The 15,386-nt window shown below is 42.3% G+C and overlaps 1 protein-coding gene across 3 annotated transcripts in view; it reads left to right on the top strand.

Annotated features, from left to right (window-relative positions):
• The window catches only part of PPFIBP2 (PPFIA binding protein 2), a 157,708-nt gene that overhangs the window by 80,888 nt on the left and 61,434 nt on the right, over positions 1-15,386 (top strand). For 2 of the 3 annotated variants that reach the window (XM_021717324.1, XM_008067521.2), the window contains exons 4-5: positions 7,372-7,464; positions 11,534-11,647. In XM_021717324.1, coding sequence (XP_021572999.1) covers positions 7,372-7,464; positions 11,534-11,647 — 207 coding nt within the window. Of the gene's footprint in view, positions 1-7,371; positions 7,465-11,153; positions 11,349-11,533; positions 11,648-15,386 lie in introns of those variants that run through there. The other variant, XM_008067523.2, reaches the window with a different exon arrangement.

Here is a 15,386-nt window from a genome sequence, read left to right as displayed (position 1 = left end):
GCGGGCTCAGGCAATTCACTCACCTCGGCCTCCCAAAGTGCAGGATTACAAGCTGAGCCACCGAGCCCGGCCCTTTGGGTTCTTTATATAGATCTTTATAGATATTGGTTAGGTATCCTAATCAGAAATATTGCCTTTCTTGTTCTCCTCCACAAAAAGAGTGAGTGAATGAAAACTTTAAGTGAAAAGGATGAACTTATTATTATTATTATTTATTGTAGAGATGAGGTCTCACCAAGTTGCCCAGGCTAGTCTCAAACCCCTGAGCTCAGGCAGTCCTCCCACCTTGGCCTCCCAAAGTGCTGGGGTTACAGGCTTGAGCCACCACACCCAGCCAGGGATGAACTACTTCTAAACTGAACTTTGGTCTTTTTGCTTAAGCAATGCCATTCAAATGATTTCCATATTCCCATGATTATTCATGTTTATTTTACACCAGGAATTAATAGAATATCCTGCTAAAAAGAACATTCAGTACTTTTATTTCCACAGGTTTTCAGGTATATTGACCTAACTGGCCCTCTCTGTTGCTCTGTGAGTTACACTTTTCTCTGTTGAAAGGATGGGAAGCCTGAGATGAGGTGACTTACCTGAAATCACATTTGGTTCAGGTGCAGCCCCAACCTCCTCATCATTAATGATTTATTCTTTTTCTGCAGAGAAGGTTGTATCTCAGGGAGGAGGATGCTGTAGGAATTCTGTAAACGAATATGGAAGCTCCCCAAGAAAGTCTTCAGGGATCCCCTGCCCTAAAGTCCAACTGGGCAAAAGGTGGGGAACAGGGAATCTGTAACTCTCAGTCTCCCAGCTTCCAGGCTTGGAATTTGTGCTGCTGTGTCTGACAAGTAACTCTTTCAACATAACTTCTTAAATAATTGTTAGACATATTTATGTTCTTATTTACCCTTCATTCATTTTTTCCCCTTTCACTCATATCTTTTAGACTTTAGCTCCTAATCATTTCTTGTTTTGTTTGAACTTATTTTTCCTTATCCTGCATTCTGTCCCTCCAGCCCCACCTAGTTGATGTTCATGGACCTGTTGCATCTTGTATTCATTTCCTGTCTTAATGTTCTTGCTCTATGTGGGAAATGAGAATGGAGGCAAACAGGTGGTGAATAGAAAGCCATCCATTTCTCTCACAAAGGAGAGTAGATGCCCTGTTTACCCTGGTACATCCCACACAGACACACCCTGTGCCACAGAGTAGATCCTCATTAGCCTTCGATGATAATCCTGGATTTAACTTTAGTTGTCTTAGAACTAAACAGCCCTGTCTTAAAAATTGCCATTTTAAGCAAATCAAGCAATGGTAAGCTGAATTCCTTTGTAATTCAGTACTATATGCAAATAGCAGGAATTCTTTCCTAGAAGTCTATTTCCAAAGGACTAAATTTCAGTCAGTTGATCACCCTTTGAGACAAGTGCATTAGCTAGGACTTTTGGTTGCAAATAACAGAAACTCAGTTTTTGGTGTTTTTTTTTAGTTGGAGTCTCACTCGGTCGCCCAGACTGGAGTGCAGTGGCCGCACCCGGTCACCGCAGTCTCGCCTGCTGGGCTCCAGTGATCCTTCCACCTCAGTCTTCCGAGTAGCTGGAATTACAGGCAAGTGCTACCACGCCCGGCTGATTTTTTTGATTTATTGTAGAGATGAAGTCTCGCTGCTCAGGCAGGTCTCGAACCCGCAGGCTCAGGCAATCCACTCACCTCAGCCTCCCAAAGGTGCGGGATTACAGGCTGAGCCACCGAGCCCGGCTAGAAACTCAGTTTTAATTAGGCCAGGAAGGGACCAACAGGAATGACCTGGATATATTTCTGCCTTTAGACAGCCTGAACCAGGGATAAGAATGCCACCAGTCTCTTTCTTAGCTTTTGTTTGCTTTTCCACGCATGTTGGCTTAATGACTGACTCCTGCTGCAAGCCAGATTCTTCCATGTAGTGGAGGCATGGCCACTGATGGCCTCAGAATTTTCTAGCACCATCACTACCCTGCTCTATTTCCAAGTTTAAACATTCAGAGGAAAGATTCCAACTATCCGAGCTTGGATCAGGTGGCTGGGAAATGAGCATAACTCAAAGAAGATAGCAGCCCTCATTTGTAACAGGTGGTTACAAGTAAAGGTAATGATCCCAGCCTACTCTGACCAAACAATGGATTCAATTAAAGCAGGATTCTGCAGAATTCTCTGCCAAGACTAATATAGTCTTCTCTATTCATTTTGCTTGACAAGAGAACAAGGGAAAAATCAACTAACCTGGGGTTTTCCATCCTCCACAATTCATGATAAGGTTTCTTTTGGGGGCCTTAAATATCCCCTGATAATCTCATTCCTAATTAAAAAGCAATGTCCCTAAGATGTTGAAACCTTTATTTCTTGAGTCTGCCAGCGTCCAGCTTTCTGTTCATGAGGAACTTATCAAGCCTAACTCCTTACTCATTGACCCAGGGGTAAAGATGGTAGAAGTAGGGACAGGACTCAGTCTCGATTAGGCTAGGATCCTTGCACAGCCCAGACTGCCCTTTGTGTAGATACTGTTCCTACTGGAATCTTGCTGACCCGTCCCATCCCTCCTGGCTATTCATAGTCCTCTTTCTATCCTCTTCCTGCTGAGGCTGAGTGGCCTACGCCATGATCCCCAACCATAGAATACCCTGCACAACTGTTACATCTTCCTAAAGCCTCTCTCTCTGGAATGACTTAGAAAATAGCCTCAACTTAGGCTGTTGATTGTATGAGCTGTGTACTAGTCCGGCCCAGCCCCAGCAGTGACAGCCATTCAGGTCTTCTAGAAACAGACTCATAAGATAACTGTGTCAAAAGTTGTGTTGTCACTGCTCCTGAGGGCACTGTGGAATATTACTCTCAAGGCCTAGGGAAGACCTTAGTGTGACAACTCTACACTGTGTTTTATATTTGCCTCCATGAGATCTGAGTTTTAGAGGATGGATTCCTTGTATCCAAGATATGATTCTCAGCCTCTTGAGAACAAAACTTTGATAGAGGCAAAGGTGGTTTGACTTCAGTAATCTTAGCTAAATGTTCTGAGTTTCTGACAATATACATTCAAGAAGAAGTTCTTGTCCTGATTCAGTTCTGCAGTATGGGAGAGGTAGTGTTTCACTATGGCATTCTTCAATCAAAATACGAAAGGATATGGAAATGTCAGTCTGTAGTAGACATTTCACCTTCATAGGGTACACAGATCACATGGCCCTCAAAATATTTTAGGTAACTAACCTGAATTATAGTATCAGGAACAGCTCTGACCATGGAAAGTTTGGATGAGAAGATTGATTTTCCTTCTGTCACCTTTGTAGCAATGACCATCAAAACAGAAGGGGAGAAAATTGATCAAAGATAGATAACACAGTTTAGTACTTGAGTAGTCCATTGTACAAGTCTAGCCTAGGGACTAAAGTCATTGGCTGAGTAAAAATTAGCTCTTCCTTAGTTATATTCATCTGTGGGATGAGCATCCTCAACCAGGTAGAACAGAGATGGTTGCTACTTTCCTTTATATTTACTTGCCATTCCGTAGTGGGGAGAAACAGAAAGATAGTATGCAGAATTTTATTTTACTTCCTTCTCCTCTGTAAAATGTGAGCATGGTTTTTTCAACCTAACTTCATGCACAGACAGCTGGGCAACTGCTCTGTTGCTGATTTACCTAATTGAGAACATGGGCAAGACTTTTAAAAAATATCCCAAACCTGAAATCACACAAAGACCCAGTATTGATCCAAGCCTTCTGTTTGTAATTTCTCTATTAGAATTAAAGAAGCAGGTGTATCCTTTGATAAAGCAATTTTTTTTAAGTAGAACAAAATAGAGGTGTGTCCCAACTCTGCCAAACATGTTTCTCAATAAACTGGAATCACATTTTGATAACCACATGGCTTTTTATTCCCTGATGATTTAGCCATTCTTAAATGCATGAATGATATCAGAATGTGACTTAATCTATTGCCTGATTTTTTTTTGTAATTTTTTTTTTTTCGAGTCAGAGTCTTACTCTACTACCCAGGCTGGAGTGCAATGGCATGAGCATGACTACCAGTCTCAAACTGCTGGACCTAGGCAGTCTTTCGTCTCAGCCTTGCAAGTAGCTGGGACTACAGATGCGTACCACCACACCTGGCTAATTTTTTAACAACTATTTAATGTAGAGATGAGGTCTTACCATGTTGCCCAGGCTGGTCTTGAACTCCTGGCCCAGACAATCCTCTCACCTCAGCCTCCCAAAGTGCTGAGATTATAGGCATGAGCCAGGACCCACCGTGCCCAGCCTGTTGCCTGATTACTAAAATAAGGGGTATACATATTCACCCAAATACAAATTCTTACCTTTGCCCAAAGAATATTGGCATTCTTGGCCCTGTTCTCAGGTGCTTTCCAGGTTCTTCTCCAGGTGGAGGTGGCATTTGACCTGGTCTGTGCCTTTCCAAGGAGCTGCAGTTTTCTTAGCATGCCAGTCTTATCTAGATCATGAAAACATACAGGTCTTCCCTTCATCAAAAGCAAAAGATGGCGATACCGTGGGCTTCTGTGGAACGTTATCGCCATTTCACAGCTGTCTAATACCTTTCAAAAGCTTGCTAGAGAACAGTGATTTCTGAGGACCTGTAGAAGAGGATTTCGTGCTGTTCCTCTAGAACAGTGACTTGGGTGGAGGAGGAACCACTCAGCTATGTACACCACTGCTGTAAGGACTCGTGTGACCACTGGGAGAGGAGTGATCCCTCGAGTCTGTGGTGGGAAGGAAAAAATACCAGGAGTCACTGTTCTAGGTCCTCAAACAGTGCTCCTGGATTTTAAAATATATTTTAATTACTCAATAAAAACTACTTTAGTAAGAAACTCAAATATTATGGCAAAGTGCTCTGAGCAGTGCCTGGCACATGCTTCACACCAAGTGCTTACTGTGTATTTACAGCGCTGCTTGAGCCATAGTGCACTGGTCTCCACAGAATCGCTTTGGCCTTGGGCCCATATTCCCCATTAGCATCTGAACTATTTTGAGGGCATCACACAAAAGCAATGAGTTCTACTGGGCTTTGTGTACTGTAAGTATGTCGTCATAGATGTTGTTTATCCCATTACACAAAGTCTCTCTGTGAAAATGAGCAGTTTCTCCCTTACTCAGGAATAGCTATGCTTTGCCTAGGCAGTCGATTTGATTTTACTATACTGATCTGTACGTCTTTTAACTAATTGTGCTTCTCTTTTGTCATTGGCTGCTGGAGTGGAACTAGATTTCTGATCCCCCTTCTAGCATGTGCTATGGACTCTGGTGTGCATTTTGTTTGTTAACTGAACTTATGACTTCAATTTACTTTTTTACTCCCCCCCACCCCCTTTTTTTTGTCAACTAGTAAAAAAACTGCCCTTCTGGGTGATTGTATGGGTAGACCTTTCGTTACAACAAAAAACTTTACCATATAGCATTTGAATAAGGCATCTTTAATGTGGTTGCTTGCTGGAGTCTGTGAAAGGAGTCTGGCCTTTGATCTTCTCTCCTGCACTTCCTGTTGAAGTGGCAGCCACCACTGCTGGGTAACCACATGTGTGTGCTGACTTTGGCATTGGGGCTTGACATGCAGACATTCACTTGGACGCCTGACTCCTTTTCTATTTTCTGTCCACTAAAAATCACCATCACATGAGTTCTTTGACAGAGAAGAATTTGATCTGCTATTAAGAATTATTTTCTTAAATTTTCTCCTTAGGTTCTGAGAAAATGTAAGTTATAATATATACTTGGATGTTAGTCAGAGAATTTGACCATGTGAGAATTGGAATATTAATATAACAACAATAAACTGCCATCAACAAAGATGGCATTTGTGATTGTTAAGGCCCTTTGTCTGTGGCATGAAAGAGCTTCCACAACATTAACAAGATGCAGGCTCCAGAGAGGCTGAAGGGAAAGGTGGCAGGTGCTATGTGCTATCCAAACTCTGCCTGGTACAGCGGCCCTGGGAAGTGGCCTCTGGGCTTATCCTCCCACCACAGTTTCAACAGTCAGTGCTTTTCTCAGTAGTGATACTTTAGAGTTTGAATGCTAAATATCTGGTCCCCATTTCTGTTCTAGGACTGGGCATGGCTCTGTCACCCTTCTCATCTAGACAGAGCATTGGAAAACGGTTGGTCGATAGAAGGAAGGAAGGAGTTGCCCATTCTCATGAAGGAAGGTGAAAGTGCCCATTCTAAAAACTGAAATGTGAGAACTGAACCCAGGACAACTCTGGGTTCCTGACCTGCCACTTTGCACAATCATGACTTTCCTCTGGAGTGGTAGACACCTGCTTCATAAATATTGGAGCCTTTATTTCACTACAGCTCAGATGATCATGATAATCACTTCCCTTTTTAGCAATAAGATCTCCTTTTCAGATGCCAAGCCTCTGGATGTCTATTGTGGGCCAGCTGGGTATAAACTTTCCATTTAGCACAGAGGAAGGGAGCATTGGTGGTATTGGGGCCAGTGCCAGTAGCAGCCTTTTCCTTCCTGTCTGCCGACAACCAGGTCAGAAACACCCTAGAAAGTAACAGCCTCTGTCTTTGCTCAGGGCATTTGAATAAGATTCTGCCTCTCTCTGCCACTTCACACCCTCCTCCTCTCTTCTGTTTTTTTGTAGTTTCTGAGTACTGTTCATTGTCTGTGTTTTCCTCTTGAGATCCTTCTGACTGTTATTTAACATCTCAAGATACTTCACCTTAGCTCGATTCTCTTAGCTGTGCTCTAGCACTGTGGAAATGTGGCCTGCAAGCCTGGCCAACACTCTCTTTGGAGGGTGGGATTGGGGTGGAAAAGGATGTGTGAATAGACAAAGGACCTTGCAGCTGGCATCCCCCATCCTCCATGCTTGCTGTGATCTTCAGGATGGGCCTCCTGCAGCAAGGTATGTCTTGGCTTTGGAGAGCATTGGCGTGAGAGTTCTATGCAGGAGCTATTCCCACATAGTTCCTTGGTGCATGGTCCCAACTACCTGGTCTCCTCAAAGACCAGACCCTCATTGTTCCTGTGCCTTTGTAGGCTGTACCTCCAGCTAAACCACACCCAGCATGTCCAGTCAAGTCAAGCATTACTAGGTCTGGAGCTCCTTGAAGGCCCTCCTGACTGGGGGTGAGGTCATTCTGGGGGTAACTGTGCCAACTTCCAAGGCACACCTTTCAGTGGCATGTGATCTGCTCTTCCTCGTGGTAGTTTTGAAATCTTGTGGTTTCCTGTTTTGCTAGGTGGTTTTGAACATATAATCAGTGAAACTGGCCTCACAAACTGCATACATTGCATATTCATTCCATTTGGAAGTTGGTAAGGTGTTTTTCCAACCTTTCAAGTGTATTCTTTTTTCTCCCTGCTTTAGTCCCAGGTAAATCACCATGGTGCTGCTAGTAATGAAACCTACCAGGAACGCTTGGCCCGTCTAGAAGGAGATAAGGAGTCTCTCATATTACAGGTGGGTCTTTTTGAGGGAACCAACTTATCTTGTTACCTCCAACTCTGTAGTTTCCCCTAAGTTGGAAGGAAGTACAGAGGGGTTTCTCCATTGGAATTTTTCTGCTCCCCAAATGTATGTGTTTTAAAAAGACTTTTCCTGAAACAAAGCAGAAAGTAACTGGGGGCACAGTTTAACTCTGGACTTGTCTTTTAGGGGTTGTGAATTCATTGATTTATTTATAATATACTATTAGGCACCTGCCTCGACACCCTGGAAGTCCCGTGGCCAGGCCGATCACCAGTTTCTAAGAATGAGCAAAACGGGCCCTGTCCTCCAGGAGCTCATGAGTCTTGTAAGGGAGGTTGGATATATCCTCTTGTCACTTAATAAAACAACATGGGCCTAAGGGTGAACGCTAATGGGAGCAAGTCCAAATGGTCTGAAGCTGGATGCAGACCGATCACTTTGATGCCAAATCCCCCGGGGCTGCCAACATGGACTATGCCTTTGGTGGCTCCCTAGCTTCAAAGAGAGAAACTTCAAAACTTTCCATGAAGAACGATAGTCAAAGGGGCTTTTTTATTTCTGAAAGCTTGTGTTCTTTGGTAGGACATCACATTAGGCGTTCTCACTGGAAGCCTGTTGTTGAAGCCAGAGCTCTTTGCTGTGTTAGCTCGCCAAAGTCTACATCAATTCAGCAAGCATTTACTCAAGGTCTGGTATGCATCAGATATTAATCGACAGTTTGGAAAGTATAAAGATTAATATTCTAATCCCAGCTTTTTAAAAGCTTAAGGAGTGATGAGTTCGACTGGTAGTGGAATGGAGCAGAGGGGTCTGGTATCCCCCTAGGCTGTAGGCTTTAGTTTGCAGCTCTAGGGTTGTGAAGGAGCAGTGTTTTTTTAAACCTTATTTATTTAATTTTTTTTTTTCATTTTGTTGTATGGACCTAACAGCGATACATGATTTTAGAGACTTTTGAAATTCTGCACTTGATCTTAGCCAAAAGGCCGAGAAGCGATGACTTTTGAAATTCTAAAATAATTTAAAGAAGCATGTTAACATTTTGGCCTTTTCTTCGGGTGTTGGTTTTTTGTTGTTGTTGTTCTTCCCTGCCTCTCTTTTAAATAATTGAGTTCATAAAAAATATGCAACTTTGCGTTCTAGTTTTGTTTTTTTCTTCACTTTATTGATTTGTTCATTATAAAATCACTGAGTATCCATGACTTGTGGGAGATAGGTTTTGGATGCTGGGGATGCAGCAGTGAACAAAACAAAGTCCCGTTCTTGTGGATCTTCCATTCTAGAGAGAGCTTATGTTTACAATAAACAAACCTACATAAATTATTTCGGGCAGTGATAAGCACTTTTGGGAAAAAATAAAGCAGGGTGAGGACTGTGTAGTCAGGGAGGACCTCCCTGATAGGAGGGAGCTGGGGAGGAATCTTGTAGATACCTGGAGAAGTGCATTCCGGGCTGAGGAGTGGTCAGTCCAGCCCATACACTGAAGCAAAAGTGTGTGGGGAAAAAGCTTGATGTGTGGGAAGGCAGCAAGGGGCCCTTGTGGCTAAAGGTGTACCTGACTAAGGATGGTGGGAGCTGCCTTCAGAGAGGTAGCTGGGGCCAGATTGTATAGCACATTATATGCAGATGTTTGAGGGATGTGTAATTTGAAACTCTTTCCGAATGACATGATTCATGAAAGAGTATCTATCTTAGAATTTTGTGTTAAACTTTGGAACCAGGACCCTTCATGAGTGAAATAGCACATTCCTATTTAGAGAGGACTACAACTTAATAAAGAAGTCCTATGTAATAATGCTTCTTCACACTCATGCTTTGTTTTGTTTTTTTTATTGTAAAGATGTAGGGTACAAATCAGGGTTAGGTATACAAACATTGATTATGCAGGTAACCTTGTTGATGAGGTGTACTCCCCCATCCCCAGGCGGTTTCCCACTACTGCCAATCACACTCATGGTTTTTAGAAAAAAATCTGAATTTTTAAATCATCCCTATTTAAATAATCCTAACACAGTTGGGAAGCTACTTACCAGTAAAGTCAGAAGTTGGCCCTAGTGGTTTCTGTTCTGCCAGGAGTTTATGGGCCAATTCTAGGAATTGCTCTTATGTGATCACTCCTGTTCTTCCGTGGCCCTATGGAGCTGGTTAAACAGATCCTCAGCAGGGTAGAGCCTCTTGCTTCTTGCACACAGCAGTTCAGACTGATTTAATTGGAGCCCTTGGCCCAGAATGTTTTCCTAGGTCTACTTGCAGAAGAACAAGGCAAATGGCATATTAAGAATACTTTGTTTATAGGATTAGTTAAAATCAAAACCAAAATCTTTTAAAATCTTCATTATAATTGTAACTCCTTAAAGCAAGGATCTCCGCTCTTTTTTTTTCACTTCTGTATCTCCAGTACCTAAAATTATGCCTAGCCTGTGGTAGGGGCTCCAAAATATTTATCTTTATTGAATGAAAGTCACATTCTAGAATCTTTATACATTTTGTCCCAATTTTTGACACATAATACTTAGAGTTAACATTGAGGCTCGTAAGGACCCTGCAGCCCTGTATTTTGTGTAGCTGAACTATGAGCTGTAGAGACCATATATTCTTCCTCTGGGCACCAGCAGCACATGGCCCCAAGGTGTGGTGAAGACCATATAAATGTTAATCTTCGTAATAAAATTATTCAGAAAACTCCCTTCCCAAACAAAATGTGGATCCTAGGAAGCAAAGCTCTCCCCAGAATCCTACGTTTTTGAAAGGCCAGGACTGCTGGTAGTGTCGGGCCACAAGGATTAAAAAATAAAAACCACAAAGGTTTGTGTTTAAGATGGGCCTGTGGTACCACTGCACTTCAGCTTGGGTGAGAGTGAGACTCCAACTCAAAAAAAAAAAAAAAAGATGGGCCTCGTTGACAGAACTTGTTTTTGGATTAAAAGTGAAATGTTAGCAATGTCAGGAATATGTTTCAGTAATTCAGTCATCACTTGGGAACATAAAAATGGCAAGCGTCAAATAGCCATATTAATTTAGATTAATCTCTTTTTAAACCGGAGCTGCATAATTCATAGCATTTATTTAAACACTCATAAATAGATTCATATGAACTCTTTCATGCTCCTTCTATCATTTCATTACAGATTGAGAAATAATTTAGGATAATCTTCATGTAAATGGAAATGATTCTAATCAAAAGGATCCAAAAGATCTTAACTTTCCAACCACTGTTTTCTTTCTTTTTTTTTTTTTAACTTTTGGGTTGCCATTTATTCTCTTTATCTTCCTGCTTTGAGCCAGCTCTTAATAAAGAAAAGTGTCCTAGGGCAGCTTGCAAATAGAGAAGGCTATGAAAACCCTTTTTGGTATGTATTTAGGGCATCATTTAAGTGACTTATTATAAATGGCTTTCTATTAATATTTTTAGAGATTCTCAAAGCTCTTCAGAAAGATAGCTTTTTTCCTGCCACTGTATGTGCAATGTGGCTTCTCTATATTTATGACTTAGAGTCATGTTTTGGCCTGTGAAGCACAAAAACCTTTTTGGAGCCAAGTTTTGTCAGTGCTAATACATGCCCTTTACAGTCTGCATTCCTTAATTGCCTCAAAACACTTGCCTGATAGGTGAGCAGGCCTCACAACCTTATGAAAGAGGTAAGGTCATTGGTTGGTTTCTGCACAAGTTTGGATCGCACTCCTGCCTGAGGTGGCAGAAACTCTGGCAAGCCGGCTGAGATATGTCTTGAGGTCAGGCTGTCCTATAAGAGGAATAAGTATCAGGAGTCCAACCCAGAGGCACCTCGTGTGGCTCTTGGGTGTTTCTCTCTTGAGTCTGTCAAGAGCAGGAAACGTGACCCACGTCATCCAGACAGTGTTTGAGACTTCCTGGTAAGGTAAGAATCTAATTCGAATTGCCTTCATCCAGAACACTTCCCCCCCTGCCACTCACCCAAAAGCAAAGCTATTCCTCACATGGAAGAGTCAGTGGTGAGGTTTCACCGCTCCCCTATGATGGGGAGACTTTCCTGCCCCATGCAGAGTCCCTGTTCTTCCATCAATGTTTTATTTCCTATAACAGGTGAGTGTCCTCACAGACCAAGTGGAAGCCCAAGGAGAGAAGATTCGGGATCTGGAAGTGTGTCTGGAAGGACACCAGGTGAAACTCAATGCTGCTGAAGAAATGCTTCAACAGGTAAGGGCAGGTGGGTTGAAGGCCACTGGGCTCTGAAGCAGCTCATGTGCTGAAGCCCCTTTACGTGCCCAGGCCACACTCTTGCTTACTTTCCCATCCCGCCTGGGGGCGGGATCAGCTACTCAGTGTATAGTGTTTATACAGCAGGTGAAACCAGCCTGAACATTGAGAGTGACTGAGGGGTAGGGCTGGGAGGGGCTGACCTGAGATGAATAACCTGTTGAGCTGGTTAGACAGATTCCCAGGCAGCACTTTCTCCAGACCTGGTGCGGGGAGGGAGCCCTCAGCAGGGGATGTCATCTCATCCTATCACAGTAATCACAGTTTGACTGTGGGTGGCATCTGGGGTTTTAGAAGGTCAATTCTCAGTTTATGCTGTGCTGCTTTCCCATCTTGCGCTACCCACTTCCACTGTGTATTACATAAATAATTTGTTATAATTTAACAGGCATCACAATGAAAAATGAAAAAAATGTATTCAGCTGTTCCCCTACCACTCAAATAATGCCTTCTCCTTACTATCTTTTGGTCTTCGTTGTTATGTGTACACATAATTTACAAAGCTGTAGTCACAACATGGTGTGATTTTGTCCTCAGAGTTTTATGCTTGATAGCATATAGTGGTATTTTCCATTTAAAAATTTGTCCATGTAGTCATCTTTACTATCACTCACAAAAGACTTTTTTAAATGAAATTATCATAATTGACTTAACTATTCTTCTACTCAGTAGTTTTGCTGTATTCTAAATGATAAACTGTAATTTTGGGGGGAGTGGTGTTGAATTTTGATCAAGTCTTTTCAGAATTTGTTGAGAAGCTAATTAGATTTTTAAAATGAAATCTATTAATGTGACATATCTACTTGATAGATTTACTTAAAGCATTCTGGCATTTTTAAGTTATTTTGAAAAGTACACATGACTGACGTTTGTGTGTTCTTGATAGCAGCCGGTATAGTAATTAGCACATAAAAGTTGCTCACCAATTATTTAAAGAACAAAAGTCAGTCCCTTAAAATGAGTAGATTCAATTAGTTTACAACTGATAATTTCCTCCTCCAAAGTACTAAAAGATTTTGTTGTTGTGATCAGCATAAGGCTCAAATTGTTTCTTGACAGCATACTAGTGAACAGACTTTGCATTTTACCTTTGATCTTAGGATAAGCATCTTAATTCCGGTGTTTGCTAGTTTTATTTGAGTGCATTTGAAGAACTTTAGAAAAATGTAAGTCAGTATTTTTATGCATATATCTTCATAAAAACTAGTTCTCACAGCTCAGGAGCTGTTGTTAGTTTGTTATCTTTTCAGTGCTGATTAATAAATTGCCATTCTTGGTTTCATTGGATTTTCCATGTTCGTAGATTGTATGCCATTTCATTTGCTCATAGTATTCCCTGAAAATCCAAGTAGCAATGGGCGTTGAGTCTTTTTTTAAGTGGAATCTTTCTTTTGAAGATCCAGGAAAGAAAATAGTCTGATGAAAAAAAAATCTCAAATGACAGACAAACATTTTCACAAAGGTTGCAGAAAACTCACTAGATTATATTTTCAAGTCTGCACAAGGTGTGGTTTCAAGGTGGAAAGAGATAAGGGGAGAAGATGATGGAGTGTTGTAAACAATCCAGAAAGAGACCAAGAAAATTGGAATGTGGAAGGGAAAATGTCAGAAGGTTGATGTTTCAGGAAGGTGGTACCTGGTGAGTAACCACATAATGAGAGGTCAGAGAATGGCTGTATTGTAGTGCCTGATTTACCTGACTGCCCATATGAGAAGTTCTCATGACTGCTCCATAATCTCTCTAGTGCGGTGTTTCTGCTTCCACTGTCAATCTCTGCGTCAAGGAGTCTGATGTTGGTGCCCAGCACCACCTGGGGAGAGGCTGTCTTGTCCCTCTAAGCATTAACCCACGGATGACATTTTAAAAAAGTCATAAGCTCAATTATCCCTTATATTCTGCTTATTCTAAATCCTCTTTCTTGTGTGCTACTGGTATGGTATTGGTCATGTGGTACCATGTGCTGTAGAGGTGGATGTCTTGGCCTGGTATATTTTGGAGTATGGTAGCCCTTTATTTGCCTCTTGTATGTTTCAAAGATCTTCATGAACCTAACCAAGTTGTTTTTATGCCTATAAACTTTCACTGTGTTCTCTCAGTCTTTCAAGGATAAAATGATAGGAGCGTGGAATATTCCTTTCTTGACAAATTGTGAGTTCAAGCCATAGGATGCATTTGAACCTCAGCTCTCACTCAGAAATTTCCTGGGCTTGGTGGCACCAGAGCTTGAGATCTTTGAGTTGCTCTCCTGAAATCTGCTTGATGCTGTTTGAAAAGACGCCTACTCGAGTCTTGCACCACAGTGCAGATGCAATGCCATCAATGGCTTGGAGTATGTACCTGTCCTCTGAGCTGGGGACAGGCAAACACTTGCTCAGTTTGACTGAGATATCCTGGACTGCGGGGCTCTTGGCATCTGGTGATAGGAGCAAGAATGACTCATGACCTGGAGGCAGAGAATGGAGGCAAACAATTGCCTCGTTCTGCCAGCCTCAGAGACCATTCCTGCCCTGAGCCAAGCCTGGCCTATTGCTCAAAAGTCTTGGGAGCACCAACGGAAATCCTTTCACTGTGTCAGCTTGGGACCTTCTGATTGCCTACAGACAAGGTGCTTCCCCTGGGTATGCTGTTCCTGATAACCCCACATACTGAAGATGTCTTGTCTGATGGCGGCAGCTGCTACTCAACTACAGTTGACTGCCCATGTAGGCCTAGTAACACTAAATATTTCCATTTTTCATAAACTAGAAATTCAGATTTTAAGATGTTTATTTTTTATAATATTGGCAGCTAAATTAAAATAATTAAAAATGCTGTATGAATCACACCTACATACTTGTAGGTCAAGCCTGGCCTTAAGACCTTCAATACGCCAGGCGTTGTGACTCAAGCCTGTAATCCCAGCACTTTGGGAGGCAGAGGCAAGAGGATTGCCTGAGCCCATGGGTTTGAGACCAGTCTGGGCAACTTGGCAAGACTTCATTTCTACAGTAAATCAAAAGATTAGCCAGGTGTGGTGGCATACACCTGTAATTCCAGCTACTTGGAAGACTGAGGAGGAAGGATCGCCTGAGTCCAGCAGGTCAAGGCCGCAGTGGCCGTGAGCATGCCACTGAACTCCTGCCTCCTCCTCAACTCAAAAAAAAATAAAATAAAATAAGACCTTCAATCCTCTCTACTGGCTGGAATATCACTAGGAAGAATTAAGGAAGCCCAAATCAAATGAACACAGCCTAAATCCTTTGCTTAGTTGGGCTTCAAGAACCCCACTGAACTGTCTCTCTTCATACTATTCTCCTGACCAATTTCAGCCTCCCTCCAGGAGCCCAAGGGGGAGTTAGTTTTCCACCCAACAAACCATCCTCAAGCCTGACCTGACCCTGCTCCTGCTGTGTGCTGATCTCTCAGCTCCTATCTGTTTTAGTTTGTATATGAACTATATGTATATGTATAGTTTGTATCCAGCCTCTAGAAAGAGAGAGCATGAAGACCTCTCTTGGGTTTAGATAGTCAAACTAGGACCAGACAGAATCAGTACAGGACAAGTCCACACGAGTAGCACCTAGATTGTGAACACATTTGAGGACAAAAAGAAATATTTCTCGACTGTGGCCCTCTGCGGGATGTGGGTAGGAAGGAAGGAAGGGATAGCTACAAACATATCTCAGGACTGCTTGTGGA

The sequence above is a fragment of the Carlito syrichta genome, unplaced genomic scaffold (genome assembly GCF_000164805.1).
Source record: "Carlito syrichta isolate Samal-C Ts95f unplaced genomic scaffold, Tarsius_syrichta-2.0.1 Scaffold309682, whole genome shotgun sequence".
In the NCBI taxonomy this organism is placed as follows: domain Eukaryota; kingdom Metazoa; phylum Chordata; class Mammalia; order Primates; family Tarsiidae; genus Carlito; species Carlito syrichta.
Note: the sequence above shows the minus strand (reverse complement) of the source record. Positions and strands in the feature narration are given on the sequence as shown.